This window comes from Ursus americanus, chromosome 23, assembly GCF_024610735.1.
Source record: "Ursus americanus isolate L20-20 chromosome 23, mUrsAme1.1.p, whole genome shotgun sequence".
In the NCBI taxonomy this organism is placed as follows: Eukaryota; Metazoa; Chordata; class Mammalia; order Carnivora; family Ursidae; genus Ursus; species Ursus americanus.
In genome coordinates, this window is record NC_142149.1 from 13,267,656 (window position 1) to 13,286,016 (window position 18,361).

An 18,361-nucleotide genomic window follows, 5' to 3' on the forward strand; every position below is an offset into this window, starting at 1 on the left:
TGCCACCCAGGAGCTCCTGAGTGTAAGGATTCTTAGCAACAACCATCCAAACCCTAGTCAGACAAACCTAGTTTTGAAACCTCAGTTCTATTACTAACTGTAATGTTCCACAAGAAACTCCCCAAGCCTTGGTTTCTTTATATGTAAAATGATACATGAAGTTGCCTGGCACATGGGGGGGGGTTAATAAATGTTAGGATCAAGTTAAATTCCTGTTCCAGGGGAGATAAGCGGTTGAGCTAAGCCACTGTTCATGACCTCCCCTAATGAGGTTATCCTGAACTTCTGTGACTATTGGTCTTTACTTCTGCAGTTCCCGCTCCAGGAACGGCTCCTCCCCATCCCACTTTTCTTAAGGCCCAATACAAACGTCAACTTCTCTGGAAAACCTTCCCTTATCCCACCAGTAAGAACGAACAGCTTCCTTCTCTGTGTTCCAACGGCACGTTTATACTTGTGTGACACTCACCACCATGCCTGATTCGTCTAATTCGTGATGTATACGAACTCCGTAAGGGCAGGGGTCCTGTGCTAATCACCTTCGCCCTACCACTTTCCTAACCCTTCGCCTGGCTAAAGGCCAGGAACATCCCATGATCCGTAAACAACTTAACGACATAAATTGATTCAGCAAGGGCAATAGACCTCAACTCTCTAACCTAGCCTGAACGCTAAAGCGGCCTTAACCCCTGGGAAACTGCTAAAGTAAACGTTAAACAGTACCAAGAAAAGGCAAAAAGTACTATGGGGCCCCAACTCCTCCGGGAAGTGGCCATCTGTCCTGGGGAGGGTTTGGGAAGCTGTATGCACTAGCATGCTCCCGCTGCGGAGCGGACCTGGGACCTCCTACTCATGCAGGCCCAACTCGGGCTGGGCAGGCAGTGGGGAACGCGCCCTCCAGCCGGCAGGCCCCGAGGCCTAAGCAAGCTCCGCGCCGTGACTCAGCCCTTGGCGCCCGCCAACAGCCAGCCGGCCTCCCCTCACCTTGGCCAGCTTCTCGCACTCGGGCAGTCGCTGATCCACCGTGGCGCTGTAGTCCACCTCCATCTTGACGATGCGCCCATCAGCCCGCTCCGAGCCGCCGTCCGCCATGGTCCCTGCCTGAACGTCCCTTGATGTCCCCCTGCTTCGGCCACCACTCGTCACCCACACCGGAAGCCTCCTGCTCACCCGCTCAGGCAGTGCGTCGGGAGCCCGCGCGAAGGACCCCACGAGGCCCCCTGCGCTGGCCGCCAGTCAGGCACTGCCGCGGACAGCCCTGGGGGGCGGGGTTAGGAGGGGCTCACCCTCGCCCCTGAAGCTCACGTCCGGTTTTGTCTCGGTGACAGGCTTTTCATCCAAAATTTGCGGTGAGGAGAATTAGTGTTAGCAGACTAGACCGCCCCATATATTCTTACATTCCTGCTTTGAAATATTATTTCTCAGAACCGTAGGCAAGTCGCTTAACTTTTGTTGCATCTCAGTGTTCTCATCTCTGCATGAGCAGGCTGAAATAAACCCTAAAGAAAAAAGTTCTAAAGTTTTCACCTGGTTGAGAATCTTGGGGGTTTAATCTGTGGCATCTCTTAAAGCTCAAAGAGAAGGTATGATAGCGGTTCGGTGATAAAACAAGTATTTGTTTTCATTTTTACTATAATACCTTATGTGGATAATAGGAATCTTTAGAAAGACATTTTATTGGCTATCTGGACTCTTGTGGGCATCGAGCAGTTCATGTATGCGAGGTTATTTCAATATTTAAGGACCGTACAAGTTTTCATTATTATTCGCACCATCTAGGTCCCTATTAAAAAGTTTAGGATGCTTGAAAAGTGAGAATGAGTTTGTGTGTGGTGTGTGGTCAAAGTGTCAGTCAGCAGTAGCCTCCCAAGCAAATGGGAAATCTTGGAATGGTCTACCTGTTAGTGAATTTGATCAGCACCAACATTGCTTTCTATATGCTGAATAGACTTGTTTTGTTGTTGTTGTTTGTTTTTACTGTTTGTTTTACTGTTCTGTAATCAAAATCATGGGTAATATAACCCATCTGCACACATAATTAAAAAAAACAACAAAATATCCTAGGTGTAATGTAAAGGAGAGGCATTGCAAAATAGCAAAATAATATATATTTCAAAATATAAAGGTTAGGAGTGCCTGGCTGGCTCAGTCTGAGGAGCATGCAACTCTTGATTTCCGGGTGGTGAGTTCCAGCCCCACCTTGGGTGTAGAGATATTTAAGTAAATAAATAAATAAACTTCAAAATATAAAGGCTAACATATGTCTATCATAGGAGATAAAAAAGAAGTAGTCATTTGCATGTACACATATATAACAACTGTAAAAGCAAAATCTGCAATAGATATGTTTTCATTGGTTCCCCAGGCATCATAAGGGCTTACTGTGAGTGGCATGATTTTTCCAAAATGGTGTACAACTTCTTGGTAAAGTTCTGTCTGTATGAAAGTACAGTCTTCCATTGTTTTTCACATAGAAGAATTCTTAGAAATTTTTTGTGCAGGGGTGTCTCAGTGGCACAGTTTGTTGAGCGTCCAACTTTTGATTTCTGCTCTGGTCATGATCTCGGGGTGGTCAGATCCAGCCCCGGGTTGGGCTCCGTGCTCAGTGGGGAGTCTGCTTGATATTCTCTCCCTCTGCCCCTCCCGGTCTGCCCTCACATGTGTATGCTCACATTCTTGCTCTCTCTCTCTCACATACATCAATCTTTAAAAAAAGTTTTAGTGTATATTGAACCTTCAAAAAAATAGCTTAGCATGTGTGAAATGGAGTTATAGCCTAGGCCTCAGACACATAAGTAGGTGTCTGGCAGGACATTGAAAAATCAGGTGGAATGTGGGACAATATTTTGCTGTGCAAATTTGTTACATTGTAGATGTCTGGCATCCCAATTATATGCTGATACCTCCCTTCCCCCCACCAATGATCGTGACAACCCGATACCCACACAAATTTCTAGAACGTACACTAGGAGCCAAAACCGTTGAGACAGGCTAGGCTAAGCTGTTTTCTGGCTCTGTATTCGGTGTGCACGTGGTTTGACTAGAGACAAAGTATTTGGAGGTCTACATTTTGTATGAAGAGTGTGAAAACACAAAAAGTAACAAAGGTGTAATGGAGTAAATGGATTTATGGTTTCCAGGACTCAAAAAATAAGAGTGAGAGAGGGTCTAAGAGAGAGGTTAAAGGTGGAGAAAACTCTAATTGGCTCTCAATACACCAAACTGAAGCCCTTCCTCACTAGGCTTAGAGGTAACGGAAAACGAAAGCACATTGAAATCTAAGGAAAAGCTTGAAAAGGAAACAACAACAACAACAACAAAAAGTAAAGAAGGAACTCAGTAAAAGTCTGAGAAATGGTCTGAGAAAATAGGTAAAGTACTGTTATATAGATAGACTCTTTATAAATCCTTTATCTGGGGGAGTCTGACATTGTAAGTAAGAATTTAGTTTCAGAAGAGAGAATTAGCAAAGAATAAGGAATCTGAAAGGTAGAAATGAAACCGCAACAGAAATGTAAAGATAGATGGAAAGTAAGACGGACACAGTAGTTGGGGCATCTTGCTGGCTCAGTCCCCAGTCTGCTGATCTCCGGTTCTGAGTTCAAGCCCCACGCTAGGCTGAGAGATTTAAAAAAAAAAAAAAAAAAAGATAGGGGTTATAACAATGCAATTAAAAAAAAAAAAACGATGGACACTCTAGAGCCTCAGCTAGACTTGACTTTAAACTGAACACTTCTCTTCCTCATTCTTGAAGGCTCCCCCTCCCGTTCCCCTTCATTTGTTTTTCTGTAGAATCCTTTGTTCCAGGAACTCCTTACCAATATTGACATCCTGCTGACCTCCATGTATACTTAGTAACGAGACTCATGGCCAGTGCCAGTGCTGGTCATGAGACCACCTTGAAGATGTGACCTTCCCAGCTGGCAGCACAGACCAGATTCCTATCCAAACCGCCCAGATCCTGTATTTTCCTATAAACCCCCTCAGCCTTGTACCCCGGGCAGGCTTGCAGTCTTTGGAGCCATTAGCCGGCTGCAGCCTCCTTTGCCTGGCAGAGTAATAAACTGTCTTGCCTCTGTAAACCCAAACTCTGTCTCCGAGTTACTGCTCTGGAGCACAGAGGTCGATTTTCTGCAACAGAAAGAAATACTGATTGGAAAAACTGTGGTAATGTATATCATGATACTGATTATTGAAACTCATGTGTCTCTATATTAACAACTATGTTTGTTTTCATATTTGGCATCTCTGCATGTTTGGCTTATTGGCCGTGCACACATCAGACCCAAAGTTCCCACCTTTGTGAAGTGAACATTCTAATGGGGAATATAGATAATAAAAATGTAAATATGTAGCAGGGATGATAGTGAATGGGAGGTGGTCAAGGAAGGCCAGACTCATGAGCCAAGACCGGCAGTAAATAAGAGTCTTTCTCTTTTTTCTTTTCTCCTATGTAATCTCTACCCCTAAGGTGGGGCTTGAACTCCTAACCCTGAGACCAAGAGTGGTATGCTCCACAGACTGAGCGCCCCAGGAAAGGAGTCTTGCAGCTAGTTGGACGAAGAAGATTCCAGGCAGAGGTGAGAGCAAGAACCCTGAGGTGAGAGCAATCAGATCACCCTGGCTTGCGTGAAGACCAGAACGAGTGAGGGCAGGAGTTGCAGGAGATGAGGTTTCGACCATTGTAAGGACTTGGTTTTTAATCTGAGTAAGGTGAGAAGCCAGTGGGGGGGTTTTAGGTGAAGGAGTGGCACGAGTCGACTTATACAGTGAAAGAATCATTCTGGCTGCTGTATGGTGACTAGGTTGAGCAGAAGCTGGGAGACCAGCTGGGAAGTTATTGCAATAATTTGGGAGGGAAATGATGGTGGCTTGGACTAAGGTAGGAGACAGCAGAAGTGGTGAGAAAGGGCTAGATCCTGGATACAACCTGAAGATAGAGCCAAGATCAGATTTGCTGTTGGCCATGCGGGGAGAGAGGTCAAATATGTCAGCAAGATTTTTGGCGTGAGTGTCCGGAAAGATGGAGTTGCCATTTACCAAGAAGGAGCAGGTTAGGGACAAGCAAGTCAGACAGAAAAGGACAAAAGCCCAGTTTTGGATATGGTAAGTTTGAGGGCCCTATGGGTATCCAGTGACAATGTTGAAAAGGCAAATGCATAGACAAGGGTCAAATTAAGGGGAGTCCTTAGGGCCAGAGCGTTTGAATTTAGGAGTCATTAACATATTGATTGCATCTAAAGCCAAGAGGTTTATATTACAGAAATGTTCCTGAAATGTATGTGAAACATTTGTTTTTGTAAATTGCTTCTTTTCAGTGGGAGGAGCGCCTGGCTGGCTCAGTGTAGGGAGCATTCAACTCTTGATCTTGGGGTCATGAGTTCAAGCCCCATGTTCAGTGTGGAGATTACTTAAATGAATAAAAACTTAAAATAAGGGCAGTGGGAGAACTTTGTATTTTCAAGTCTGTTGTAAATCATTTTCAAGAAAATTATACTGCATTTTATCTTTTGAGTAAATCTCTTGGACCTGTGTTAGAATTATTTCATGTCAAGTACCATTATATCAAGTGAATAAAAAGAATCATAGTGTTCATTTTCTCTTGCTGCTGTCAAAAATAATCCTGTATTTAGTGGCTCAAAACAACAGAAACTGATTCTTTCACAGTCTGGAGTTCAGAAGTCTGAAATCAGTATCACTGGGCCGAAATCAAGGTATCGCAGGGCCATGCTCCCTCTGGAGGCTCTAGGGAACAATCCCTTCCTTGTCTCTTCCAGCTTCCAGTGGTTGTGGCCATTCCTTGGCTTGTGGCCTCATTAGGCCAATCTCTGCCTTCACGGTCACATGGCTTTCTCCTCTTCAGTGTGTGTATCAGTCTCCCTTTGCTTTTCTCTTACGTACACTTATGACTGTATGTAGGGCCCACCCAGATAATCCAGATTAATCTTCTTTTCTCAAAGTCTTTAACTTAATCACATCTCCAAAGACCCTTTTTCTTTCTTTCTCTTTTCCTTTTTTTTTTAAGATTTTATTTTATTTTATTTACTTATTTAAAAGATTTTATTTATTTATTTAACAGAGAGAGAGACAGCCAGGGAGAGAGGGAACACAAGCAGGGGGAGTAGGAGAGGAAGAAGCAGGCTCCCAGTGGAGGAGCCTGATGCGGGGCTCAATCCCAGAACGCCGGGATCATGCCCTGAGCTGAAGGCAGACGCTTAACGCCTGAGCCACCCAGGCGCCCCTTAAAATTTTATTTTTAAGTAATCTCTACACCCAACATGAGGCTCAAACTGACAACCCTGACAAGATCAAGAATCCCATGCCATACTGATCGAGCCAGCCAGGTGCCCCCCAAAGACCCTTTTCCTAATAAGGTAACATTTTCAGTTTAGGTTTAGGACCTGATATCTCTGGGAGCCATTATTTAGCCTAATCACAGTCACCTAACCAATTGTTACACTGTGGTTTTGATATAAATGACTACATGCTTTTTCTTTTTTTTTTAATTGACCTTAAAGATTTCATAGAAAACAAGAGACACAAATCGGTTCTTCCCTTATGACTACATACTCTTAATAGCAAACATATACAATATATACAAACAATATATACAAACAATATACATATACAAACAATAACTCCCTCTTTTTCTCTCTGGTAACACTTAAAATATTCCATAAAAAGTCAAATATCATGCTATCTCTATGGTACAACATAGCTAAGAAATACTATTTCCAGGCGAACCTGGCTGGCTCAGTCAGGAAAGTGTGTGACTCTTGATCTCAGGGTTGTTAGTTCCAGCCCCACAACAAAGGTAGTGATTACTTAAAAAAAAATAAAATGTTTTGGGGCGCCTGGGTGGCACAGTCGTTAAGCGTCTGCCTTCAGCTCAGGGCGTGATCCCAGCGTTCTGGGATCGAGCCCCACATCAGGCTCCTCCACTAGGAGCCTGCTTCTTCCTCTCCCACTCCCCCTGCTTGTGTTCCCTCTCTCGCTGGCTGTCTCTGTTAAATAAATAAAATTTTAAAATCTTAAAAAGTAAATGTTAAAAAAAAAGAAGAAATACTATTTTCAGATCTGTGTAGAGATCATTTGGTGATGCTAGTTCAAAAATGCTTTGGCATTAAGTAGCTACAATGATTGTACAGGTGCTTCTTTTTAAACGACACTCAGGATCAAGGACAGTGTCCTCTTTCATCACTAAAACTTGTTTCCAGTGAGTATAGGTTACATATAGTCTCATAATTTATCTTAAAATATTTGATGTTTTGCCAATTTCTATAAAAACAAGAAATGCAATAAAACATTGATACATTTATTATTAGCTTATTTGTTAAAATAAAAAAAAAGACAAAACTATACCTTTGGCCACAGAACTTTCAGGTTTTTTTCTGTGTGAAGCAATTTATACCACATCATTGTCAATTAATTTTTATTTTATGAGCTCACAGCTCCAAGCGATTATACATCAAAGGCATTCTCTGTATTTAATAGAGGCCTGATAAATGGGTCTACACATAAGAATTGCCTTGGGTCTTGCTGTTTGTAGTTGTATTAAGAATGAATTTATCATTTGCTTAGTACCTAACAAGGTCAGACACAGGTGTTTAAAGCACACACACACACACACCCAGACATGGACTTTGCTGGAATTAAACAATATTTAATAAAAACGAATTGCAAAGGATAACATTTGGTTTTCAAAAATAACCCCTAAAAATGGGGTATGTGATGTGGACACAGGAACCAACCTGCAAAAGCTTCCAGTGTCCAAAGCTGGAACAATTTGAGCAACAAAACTAACATAGTATTGAATTGTTATTCAATAAATATGCATGAGTCCAACTGATATAAATAAATAATTGAATAAATAAATGAAGAGACAAGTCTCACAGAATTCCATATTATATATGTAGGTACTCTCTCCTCAGGAGGCAGGCATAATTCCCCTCCCTGGATTGTGGGCTGGACTTAATGACCCACGTCCAAAGAACAGAGTATGGAAAAGGAAAAATAGTAACTTTACAATGGAAAAAATTGGCAGATATGACCTTCACCAAGTGATTGAGGTTAAGGTCAAGCCCTTCATCAAGGGCTACTTTGGTAATGTAAGGCAGATCATGGGAATGAGAAGGTACATCTTTATATTACTGTGATGTAACAGTTTTATCCTTCTCTCCTTAGACCTAATTTTGACAAGTTGGAAGTCAGTGTCTCCAAAAGCTTCTTGGAGTAGCTAAACATTTAGATAAGATTAATGAATGTTACACTAATACAGTGCTTCTCTACGGTAGGACTTGCTCCCTCCCTATGCACCCTCACATTTGGCAGGGTATGTGTGTGTGGGGGGGTGCTACTAATATTTAGTGGGTAGAGACCAGGGATGCTGTTAAACATCCGACAGTGACCACCACAACAAGGAATTATCTGGCACCAAGTTTCAGTACCTCTGAGACTGCGAACCCTGAACTAATTATATACATACACTTAATAGATGTTTACTGGGTTCCTACACCACGCCTTATACCAGGATACATTTTCCAGATGATACAGAGAGGACATGGTCTGTCTTCTCTGGAAGCTTAAGATCATGCCGGGCAATTGGAAAACAGGTGGAATACTTTAGCATTGTATATGACATTTTCTATATAAAGGCCACACTTACATGCAAACGAGAACCAAAATGAATAGTCCAGATAAGTGTTCCTGGTTGTCTAGAAAGGTAAAGAGTTGTCTAGAACAGCTCTGTATGTAAGAGATGGAACTTTCAATGGGCTTTGACAAACCCACAGACCTTATATACAGTGAGTAGGAAAGAGGAAGATGGAAATAACCATAGTATTTTACTTTAGAGGTACCAGGGATATTCTAGGAATGAAACATGACTTGAATAGTCACAAAGACTGTTGGTACACTCTTCTTTCAGATGCTACTTACAGAGTGGGTCACAGTTTTTTCACACAAACGGAGAAGAGGTTTCAGTGGGGGAGACGGGTACATCATCAGAATCCAGGTGAAGACAATGGATCGAAAAAGCTACTTAGATGATTGATTTTGATGTGCACCTCCCCCATCTCGCCTTTTGAGAACCCCTGCCGTCACAGACTGTCACTTATCCGAGGATATAGGCTGTCACAGACGTGTGTAGGCTAATACTCTTTCCCGTCTGCTCTTGTGATCATTCCGCACTGGTAACTTTACTCTTTTTCCTCTTTTTTCCCTTTGTGCCCCATGCCCATTTTTAAATATGTGATAATCAGTAACTGTAGATTGTACTGTTGTTAATGGCTTATTACTACTCTTCTTAATGATGATAGTAGCCCCTTCAAAGCTCTTTGGAAGTAGATATTGCGGATTCCACTGGTTGAAAAGAAACAAAGATAGAATTCTTGCCAGACTCTCGCTGACGAGATCACTTAAAACACTTCAAAAAATGCATCTGACCAGTAGATGGCGATCTCTTCCCTTTGTGTGAATGAGTTATGAATGAATAAGCTCTCCCTTTGCCCTCCCCTCCCCCAAGCGCTGTTATAGTGAAAACCAATCCGTCCTCAAGTCCTTATCGAATCTTTAAAATTCATCCTCTTTTCTTTGGGTGCATTCTAATTCAGACCCTCCCCATCTGTCTCCTGTAGTATTCTAATAACATGATAACCTCCTGCTTCTGCTATCCTTCTGTCCTCTCCCATCCAACACACTGCCATCAGAAATCACTTTTCCAAAAACAGATTGCTGAAAAATGGTGTCATGGGGGATGGAATGGGGGAGGGATTCTCTGTGCAGGCAATGGCAGGAGCAGAAGGGTCAAGGTAAAGTGGGCACCTTCTCCCCCCAACGGATTTGTCTCACCTGGATGTGCCAACGGATTTGTCTCACCTGGCTGTGGGGGGGGAGGTAACTGACTAGCAGGGGAAAGGTAGATTCAGAGTCTTGATCTCCCTGCCAAGGAATTTTAACTAGCTCAGTAGGCCACAGAGAATCAGTGAAAGGTTTGGAAGGTGGCAGGATTAGAGCTGTGCTTGAACAAGATTAATGTGACCAGGCATGCGGATGGACTGAATGAAAAGGAAGTTCAGGCAGCTTAGCAGAGTCAAGAGAGAAGCACATACAGTGTGATTTGCAGTCTGGGAAATGAGGAGAGGTAGTTTCTCAACCATAATATTAATTTCAGTAAACACAGTTACAGAATCGATGTCAGGAAACGTCAAGGGAGCTGGGAGTATATCCACACACTCTGACGTCCTGTGCGTGTGTGTATGTGGCTTAGCCATTGCATTGCCTAGCTGCCTTTGGGAAGAGGATTAGGTGCCAGAAAGCGAAACCACTACACTTGTTTTCAAGTAAGAAGTAGGAAAAAAAGGAAAAACAGCTTGAGCTTCTTTCCGTATCACAGGCTTTCAATGTGTTATTATTCACCACTATAGTGTCAGATTTAGATTTTCCACCTCGAGGAATTTGGTTTAGCTTTAATTAGTTGCTGTGAATGTTTCCGAGCCAACTCCGGGAAGCATTTATCTAGAGAATAGTTTTCCCTAAAATATAAACTGGATATAGGGTGTTGTTTTTCTATGAGGCTTTGTATCATGTTCACACAGTTATAAATTCTCTCCAGCCATCTGGGTGATTTTCGCCACAGCCCACCATAGTTACACTGGTTATTTATTTATTAATCATAATTTTAAATACTATAATATCGAGACCATCTGCAGCACCACCCGAGCTCTCTGAGTAGCTGGAGGGCTGTAGAGCACACATATTTTTTTCTGAGAAAAGATGATGCTTGCAGGTTATTCTGCATAGAGGCAAACGATGCATTTTTCATCCAGCAACTTTTCAGAAAAACAAGCTTAAAAATACCAGACAAATGAAAAACAGACTTCAGCAGTTACATGCAGCTTCCTGAGTAACTGAAGAATGTGCCTCTTGTGGTTAAAATGAGGGATCTGTTTAATATGGATGAAGTACCAACACTCCAGGCATTTTCATTGACATTTCACTGTGACTTTTTGAACTTAGGAGTGCTGACAGGAAAACCTACTCTTGCCGCCCCGAGAAGCCTGCGGTCGGCCAGCAGAGCAGGCCAGGAGAGGTGAAAAGGCTACGTCTGCCCCACGTTCCCTCTTCCACGCCGTGGCACTTCCCAGTTATCCAGGATTCCCTCTCCGAAACCAGGCAGGAAACCAGGCAAGAGTTGGGTCTCAGGCTCCCAAAGCCCATCGCCTCTTCAACGCCGTACCAAAGTGAAAACGCTCGGGTGGGCATTTGTAAAGACCTTCTCCGAAGGTCAAGAAACACTTCTGCCTCTGGAAACCAGAAGCTACCGGGGTGGGGGGGCGGGGCAGAGCACCCAGGGAACACCTTGAGGACAGATTCGAAGGGTAAAGGAGCCAGGGAAGCCCCCTTTGCCGAACCTCCCCAGCGCCGGCCGGGCTCTGGTCCGGGGCAGCCCTGCCGTCTGGCAGGAGCTGGGGAGAGACATGCTGTTTTGTTTAAATCCTCCACATTCTTTGCCATTTCCCCATTGGCCGGATGGGGCTACCCTCCCCACCGCGGCCGCTGCTGATGTCAGCCTCGCTGGCGCTCGCTCCTCCCGCACCCACCTCCCCGGCCCGAGGCACACTGCAGCTCCGCGCGGACTCTCCGGCCCCGGCGCTGTGGCTGCAAACTCGCGGGCACGCACGGCGCTCGGGGAGCCGAGGGACTCGGGGGAGGGGACGTGCGCGGAAGGCGCCAGCTTCCTCTCGCCCGCCCCTCGCCGCGGCGAGCCCAGGTTGGAGGAACCCGGGGCCCCAGCCCGACAGAGCCGAGCGGCGGCGGCGGCTTCCTTTTTCTCCCGCTGCGAGCCCTGGAGCGCCTCGGGGACCGGCCCTAAAAAGAGCAGGAAATCTTGTTTACCGCCCGGGGAGAGGAGCCGATCGAGCCTTTGTCTGGAAAGTCAGCATCTCCAGCTCCGGCTGCAATGTGTTCCTGGTGACATTAGCATTGGCAGACCCGCCGGAGAAGGGGGGTCGCCAGGTTCATGTCTGCTTTCGGAGGCGGATCGAGCGGGTGACTTTTGTGCATTCGTTTTAATTTTCGGAAATCTCTCTCTTTTCCTCCCTTGCCCGCCACCGGGCATGTCCTGATCTGGCGGCCGCTCCTACCGCCCGGGGCTGCCTATCTGAGCGGTTTCCAGCGGGTCTCCCTCCCTTCCTCCCTGATCCCTCCCTGACTTTGCAACACCGCGTTCCGGGAGGACCGACTCGGCGAGGAAGGAGGCGGGGGAGCCCCGAACACCCGGACCCGAACCTTGACATGCTCTCGGGCGGAGAGGAGGAAGCCAGGAGCTGAGCGCACCTCCGGGGCTGCTTCGCCGGCCGGCTCCGAGCGCAGGACTCCGGGCGCCCTGCCCTGCGCCTGGGCGGCAGCTTTGTTGCTTTGGGGGGCGCCCCCCGCTTCCCGCCCCGGGGGCGCGCGACCGGCAGGACCATGCTGCTGAAGGAGTACCGGATCTGCATGCCGCTCACCGTGGACGAGGTAAGCGCCGCGCCGCACCGGGCCCGGCCTCGCCCGCTCCCGGCCCCCCGCCCCCCGCCCCAGGGCGCCGCGTATCCCGCTGCCGCCTCCCGGTCGGCGGGTCCACTGCGGGCGGCAGGGAAACCCTGCTGGAGCATTACCTCCCAAGCCAGAAGGCTGGAGGGGAGGAGGAAGGGGAGTTGCTGTTTCCACTTGTCACCCCAGCGGGGGAGGGCGGCGTTGGGTGGGGCGGTAGACTCTAGGTGGAGTCTTGGGGGGCACGCAGAATCCTGATTGTTGGGGATCCAGATGCACCAAAGGGAATTGTGCGCCCCTCCCTCCAATTAATAAAATGAATAAGGCAAACCTAAGCACCCCAGCGCGCTTGGGGGTGGGGAGGAGGCACCCCGTTCTGGCGTGGGCCCTGGCTCCCCTCCCGCGTTTTGCTGTAAGGTCTGGGGACGAGAGAAGCCTTTGCCCTCAGGATCTCCAGGCCCCGAGCCCCGCTGGGGGGCACCTCGGAGCCCTAGGGGAGTCCTCCCGGGCCCGGACTTCTCGCGGTCGCCGCCAGCCTGGGCGCCGCTCCCGCCACGCCCGCTCATCGAGGCTCGCAGACCTGGCTTCGACCTTTCGCAAACCGCCTGGCTCGGAAACTTTCTGCGTCTCTTTCTTTAGCGGCGGGGAACGTGGTCTGCGGGCGAGCCGGGAGCGGCGGGGACTGCGGCGCGGCCACAGGAGGGCGCTCCAGCACGTGGGTGCGGGCCCGCCCGGGCCCTGGGTCCTGCCGCTGCAGGGCGGGCGGGGGGGCGAGGGGCAGGGGTTCGTCTTCTACCCGCTGCTCCTGTTCCCTTCTCCAGATCTCCCGAAGCAGCAAGCTCCATCATTCAGGAAATGATGACTCAGTGAGGATTATTCAGGCCCCGGCTTCCCTTTCTTCTCCCTCGCCTCCCTACCTTTTTGGTGCTTTCACAATTGCTTAGCGCGTGTCCAGGGACATCAAGGAAGCGTGAAGCCAATCAGGGAAATTTGAAACTCACTGGTGTGGTTTAGTGTGCCAAAGAAACCGGCGAGCCAAACTGAATTTATGCTTAAATATAAAGTATTTAATCCATCGGATATATTATTGAGCCATTGCCTTATGGAAGGGGATAGGTGCTTTCGGAAAGAAAAAGATATTAACCGATAAAGTGTCTGTGCTCCCGAGGGGCTGTCTTAATCTGTCATTTGGATCAAGTGTTGAGGCAGGACCCAAGTACAATCTAAGGCAAGATGAAAGTAGCTCCGAGTTGACAAAACATACATCCCAGGAACACTGGCTACCGAAGAGAAAGGTCAGCTCCCGCCAGAGTGATCAACGTAGCGTTTCTGCCTGTTGGGCGTTTGAGGAGGTAACATTGGCGTAGTCCTGAAGGATGGAATCCATGCGGATAGGCAGAGTTTTGGGGGTGCATCCCGACCATGTAAATCAAGTGGACGAGCAGCACACAGCTGTATGGGGAGTGGGGGAGGCAAACGAGTGACCCTGGTTAACCAGAGTATTTCTGGAAAAGGTTGAACTCTTCCCACCCTGGGCAGCTGAGCTAGAGCAGTTCAGCCTGGAGGTGTGTGTCCTTCTTTCTCTGTCCCCAGTGACTTATTTATTGATTAGGAGTTTGGAATCCAGGGGTAATGTTGGTACTGCATGAAATACCCCTCCAGCGCAGGTGATAAATAACCAGTTCTAGAATCTTCTTACTACCTACAAAATCTTTTTGTTCTCTTCATTCTGGTTGGTTTTCTTCATAGGCTTTCCTGAACATTCAGGCACAGCTCTTAAGCAATTTATTTATTTATTTATTTATTTATTTATTTATTTATTTATTTATTTATTTATTTATTTATTTATGCTACTCAAATACCCACCACTTCAGGGCGAAGTGATCACTTTTGAATGTACAGATGGAGGTTCTTTCTTTCTTTCTTTCTTTCTTTCTTTCTTTCTTTCTTTCTTTCTTTCTTTCCCCTCGGAGGCCCTTTCTTAATTGGCAAATAAAATCAGGCTCCACTTGTAATAGAATGTATAATTATGATTTAATTAATGTGTAATTCATTTGGACTAAAGCATGATTCAGTTTCTTAAAAAGCTACATTTTGGAGTTTTCCACTTGGTTAGAGAAGCAGGGGGACAGTTTAGATTGATAGAGCTTTCAGACTGATAGGATTTCAGATTTTCCAAGCCAGATGATGGGTGAGGAAACTAGGCCCAGTGCACCAGAGGTTGGATCCCTGGAGTTTGACTGGTGGTAAACCCCCCAGTGTCCACCATCCCCCCCTTGCGCTGTGTCCTACTGTCCTTAACATTATTATTTTTAAAAATAATTTGAGAGAGAGAGAGAGAGAGAACACACATGAGCAGAGGGAGAGGGAAAAGCAGACTTCCCGCTGAAATGGGAGCCTGACCTGAGCCTAAGGCAGACACTTAACCGACTGAGCCACCTAGGCGTGTCCTGTCCTTCACATTAAAACTGGGAAGGAACTTAGTAGTGTCTTCAAAGAAGACAATTACCATCAACTTAGGTAGACTCTTCGAAACCTAACTTTTGCTTCAAGGCTTTATTTGCTTGGGGCCTGATTCTGCCTACACAGTACTTAAGGAATTTATTTCTGTTTAACCCCCGCAGTTAATTAGGAGTGCCCATATTTTTGAAAATGAGGAGGGTCAGTGAGAGAACCAACACTGTGTCCGTTCTTCTTCCCTGGCCTTATCCTGTTTAACTCCCGGTAGAGGGGAGCGTAAGGGGAACTCATGTGCTATTATCCACATTTTGCAGGTGGGTAAACTGAGAGTCAGAAAGGTTAAGTAATGTGCACCAGGTCACACAACTAGTTAATAGCCAAGGCACAACCAGAGTCATTGTAAAAACCCAGTGTTTTTCTTTATGCTGCTCTTTGCCTGTCACTGGTATTTAATGCAGAAAAAGGAAAAGACAGTTCTTGAAAATAGAGTTGACACTATCAACTTAATGAAAAATCAAAGACCTTTTCAATTGTCATAGAGTACTAGATTCTACTATTTCTCTAAGCCTTATTTTAACTCGTAAAATGTTCCCTAGTTCCAGGAAAGAGGAGCAGTGTTGGGGCCTAAAGAAAATAAAGCTCAACTACGGTCTAGATCAGTCTAGATCACAGTGTTGGTGTTTTGTTTAGTTTTTTAGACTATTTCAGAATGAAGAATTTTAAGAGGTAACATCCCATGGATTAATTTTAATAAACTTCATCAGAATAGTTTCTTCATTTATGTTCACTGTCATCTCTGAACTCAATATATACCCATTCATTGGAAAGTTCTAAACAATAAAGGTTCCTGGGGGCCAATGGTTGGCTCTAAAGAGACAGTTGTCACCGTCTTCGTTTGGAGCATTTGGTGATGTAGATTCTTTAACTTTAGTCTTGGAAGGGCTCGCGGAGATCTGCTGTAGTTGAGCCACTTCATTTTGTGGGGAAGACTGTGGTTGTGGAAGATCCGGTTAGTTGCCCATCTCGCGGCCGAGGGCAGGGTTTGGGCCAGAAGCCGGGTCTTCTGATTTCTGGTGCAGAGCTGTTTATACTGTAGGCCAGGGCTTCTCCCACTTTTCCTCCTGTGGGAGAGTCCTCGTTGGAAGGAAATATTATTTCTAAGCCCACTCCTCAAAGCAGGGACACTAAGCATCCTAGGTAGCCTCTAGTAGAAGGTGGCTTGGAGACAGACTCTGCCCTTCCGTCTACTTAGGGGACGTTTGGTCAGCTGACCAGAAGCAAGGCCTGGGAGCTTTGTTTGAAGGTGCTCTTGTTAACAAGTCTAATGGTTTTCCTTAGATTGTGTATTTTTTTTTTTTAAAGATTTTATTTATTTATCCAACAGAGATAGAGACAGCCAGCGAGAGAGGGAACACAAACACAAGCAGGGGGAGTGGGAGAGGAAGAAGCAGGCTCATAGCGGAAGAGCCTGATGTGGGGCTCGATCCCACAACGCCGGGATCACGCCCTGAGCCAAAGGCAGACACTTAACCGCTGTGCCACCCAGGCGCCCCTAGATTGTGTATTTATTTGGGGTGGCTTCTTTTGGTTGTGTGGCTCTAAGGAGATTATGGTGGAGTTCAAGGCCCTTGTGCCCCAAGCCTCTCTCCTCTCGGTGCTGCCACTTGGTGCTACCAGCATCCCAAACTCCACCTTCGGGACTCCTTGGAGCAACCTGAAGATCAGTCCTTCCCGACAGGTTCTTATCAGTAAGATCAGCACCTTACCGTGGTGCCGAGCACCACATGTTAGAGCACATCCACAGGAGCTGAGCACATCCACATATTAAGGCAGGAATCCTTTTGTTTCCATTGCTTGCTTTGGCGTTTTAACAGTTCCTGTTCTGACTGCATTAACATTAATGGGCATACTTTTAGGGATTTATTTGTGGTCCTCAGGGATTCGTTGCACAATGAAAAATAGAAACACTTCCCTCCCCTCCAAGAAAAGAAGCGAGAGAAAGAAAGCAAAGGAAAGAAAAACAAGTTTTTAATACAGAATATTATTTTGTTCTTTGCCCTGGCCAGGAGCCAGTGCACTTTATCCTGGGTCCCGGGAGAATTTTCTTGCGCACATTTCTGAGAACAGATTTGGGATTGGGGTGGTGCCGAGTCTGGAATGACCTAAATGGAGATTCCAAAATGCCCGATAATGCTCCTTATTCTCTGTTTTAAATAATTTTCATGAAATGCGTCTGCAAGTATTAGGGCAGAAGTTCTTTCGGGAAAGAGAGTTTGAGTGGCATTGACACTGTTTTTTGTACAAAGTGATACTCCCTAATATGAAGAGTAAAGCTTCCTTGGATTAATCTCACATACCTCCCCCAGGGTTCCTCAGGAACATGATTTTGGAAAATTTTAAGAACAAGCACTATTTTGACTTTTTTTTTTTCCTCCTGACTCTTAGCCTAGCTGGGAGGGACCAAGGCGCCAGGGTCATGACTTTGATTTCTGGGTGATCCTGCTGGCTTCTGTCGCCTGTCCCGCAGTCAGAAAACCACGTTCCTCCTACTGCCCAGGGATCTTGCACGGCGCCCTTGCTTGTCGGGAGGGGCACGTGGGCGGGTTAATGGGTAAGAGCAAACCTTTCACCACTAATGGAACAGACAACAAGCAGCAGATGCTGTCCTCCCCGGCTGGTCAGTGAAATTGACTTTGTGTGCGAAGGACACTGCATTTCCCCCGTGATTTGGGTGTGAATGTCTGCCACACGAAAACATTCTGGGCCTTGAAAAAAACGGACGTTATTGTTAAGGAAACCTTAGTTAAAAGTGGGTGGTAATTAACTTTTGCTTTTCATTACAAAAGGAGCGAGTGAGTCCCTGAGGCTCTTAAAAACTGACTTAAAAACCTCGTGTCTGATTAAGTGAGTAATACTTCATTTCAGAAAAGCTCTCGTTTCGGGTGAACAGAGAATACTGTTTTTTTTTGTAAGCAGTTTAAAAAAAATTAATATAGTTTCAACACCCCATTCTCTTGAAGATTCACCGTGTGCTGCCCCCCCTCCCCCCGGCCCCGGAGTGTCAATTAGAAAGTGTGCGTGTGGGGGGAGGGATTCACAAAGTTCTTTTTTTAATATAAAAGTGTGCGCACAATGACAGGCAGTAAACGTGTTTTTCAGGGGCAGTGATTACTGGAAAAGTACGTCGAGGTTCATTGCTTTAGCCGCCTGAGTGAGGGCCCAGGTGCCCCTGTTTGCCCCCTGTGGGCTTTGGCCTGCTTTCTGTTGCCTGGAGGTTTCTATGGTCAGATAACTTGGGAAACTTTTTTGGAAACTAGCTAACACTTCTGCCCCTGTTTGGAGAAAAAGACGGATATAGACATCAGCTGAT

At 46.1% G+C, this 18,361-nt stretch overlaps 2 protein-coding genes across 2 annotated transcripts in view; one reads left to right on the forward strand and one right to left on the reverse strand.

Annotated features, from left to right (window-relative positions):
* The window catches only part of PSMD12 (proteasome 26S subunit, non-ATPase 12), a 28,562-nt gene extending 27,379 nt beyond the window's left edge, over positions 1-1,183 (reverse strand). The window contains exon 1 of the mRNA XM_045814073.2: positions 985-1,183. Coding sequence (XP_045670029.1) covers positions 985-1,092 — 108 coding nt within the window. The 5' untranslated portion in view covers positions 1,093-1,183. The remainder of the gene's footprint in view (positions 1-984) is intronic.
* Positions 1,184-1,253: 70 nt separating this feature from the next.
* The window catches only part of PITPNC1 (phosphatidylinositol transfer protein cytoplasmic 1), a 252,604-nt gene continuing 235,496 nt past the window's right edge, over positions 1,254-18,361 (forward strand). Inside the window, exons 1-3 of the mRNA XM_045813945.2 lie at positions 1,254-1,349; positions 4,472-4,600; positions 11,017-12,516. Of these exons, the coding sequence (XP_045669901.1) occupies positions 12,469-12,516 (48 nt within the window). The 5' untranslated portion in view covers positions 1,254-1,349; positions 4,472-4,600; positions 11,017-12,468. The remainder of the gene's footprint in view (positions 1,350-4,471; positions 4,601-11,016; positions 12,517-18,361) is intronic.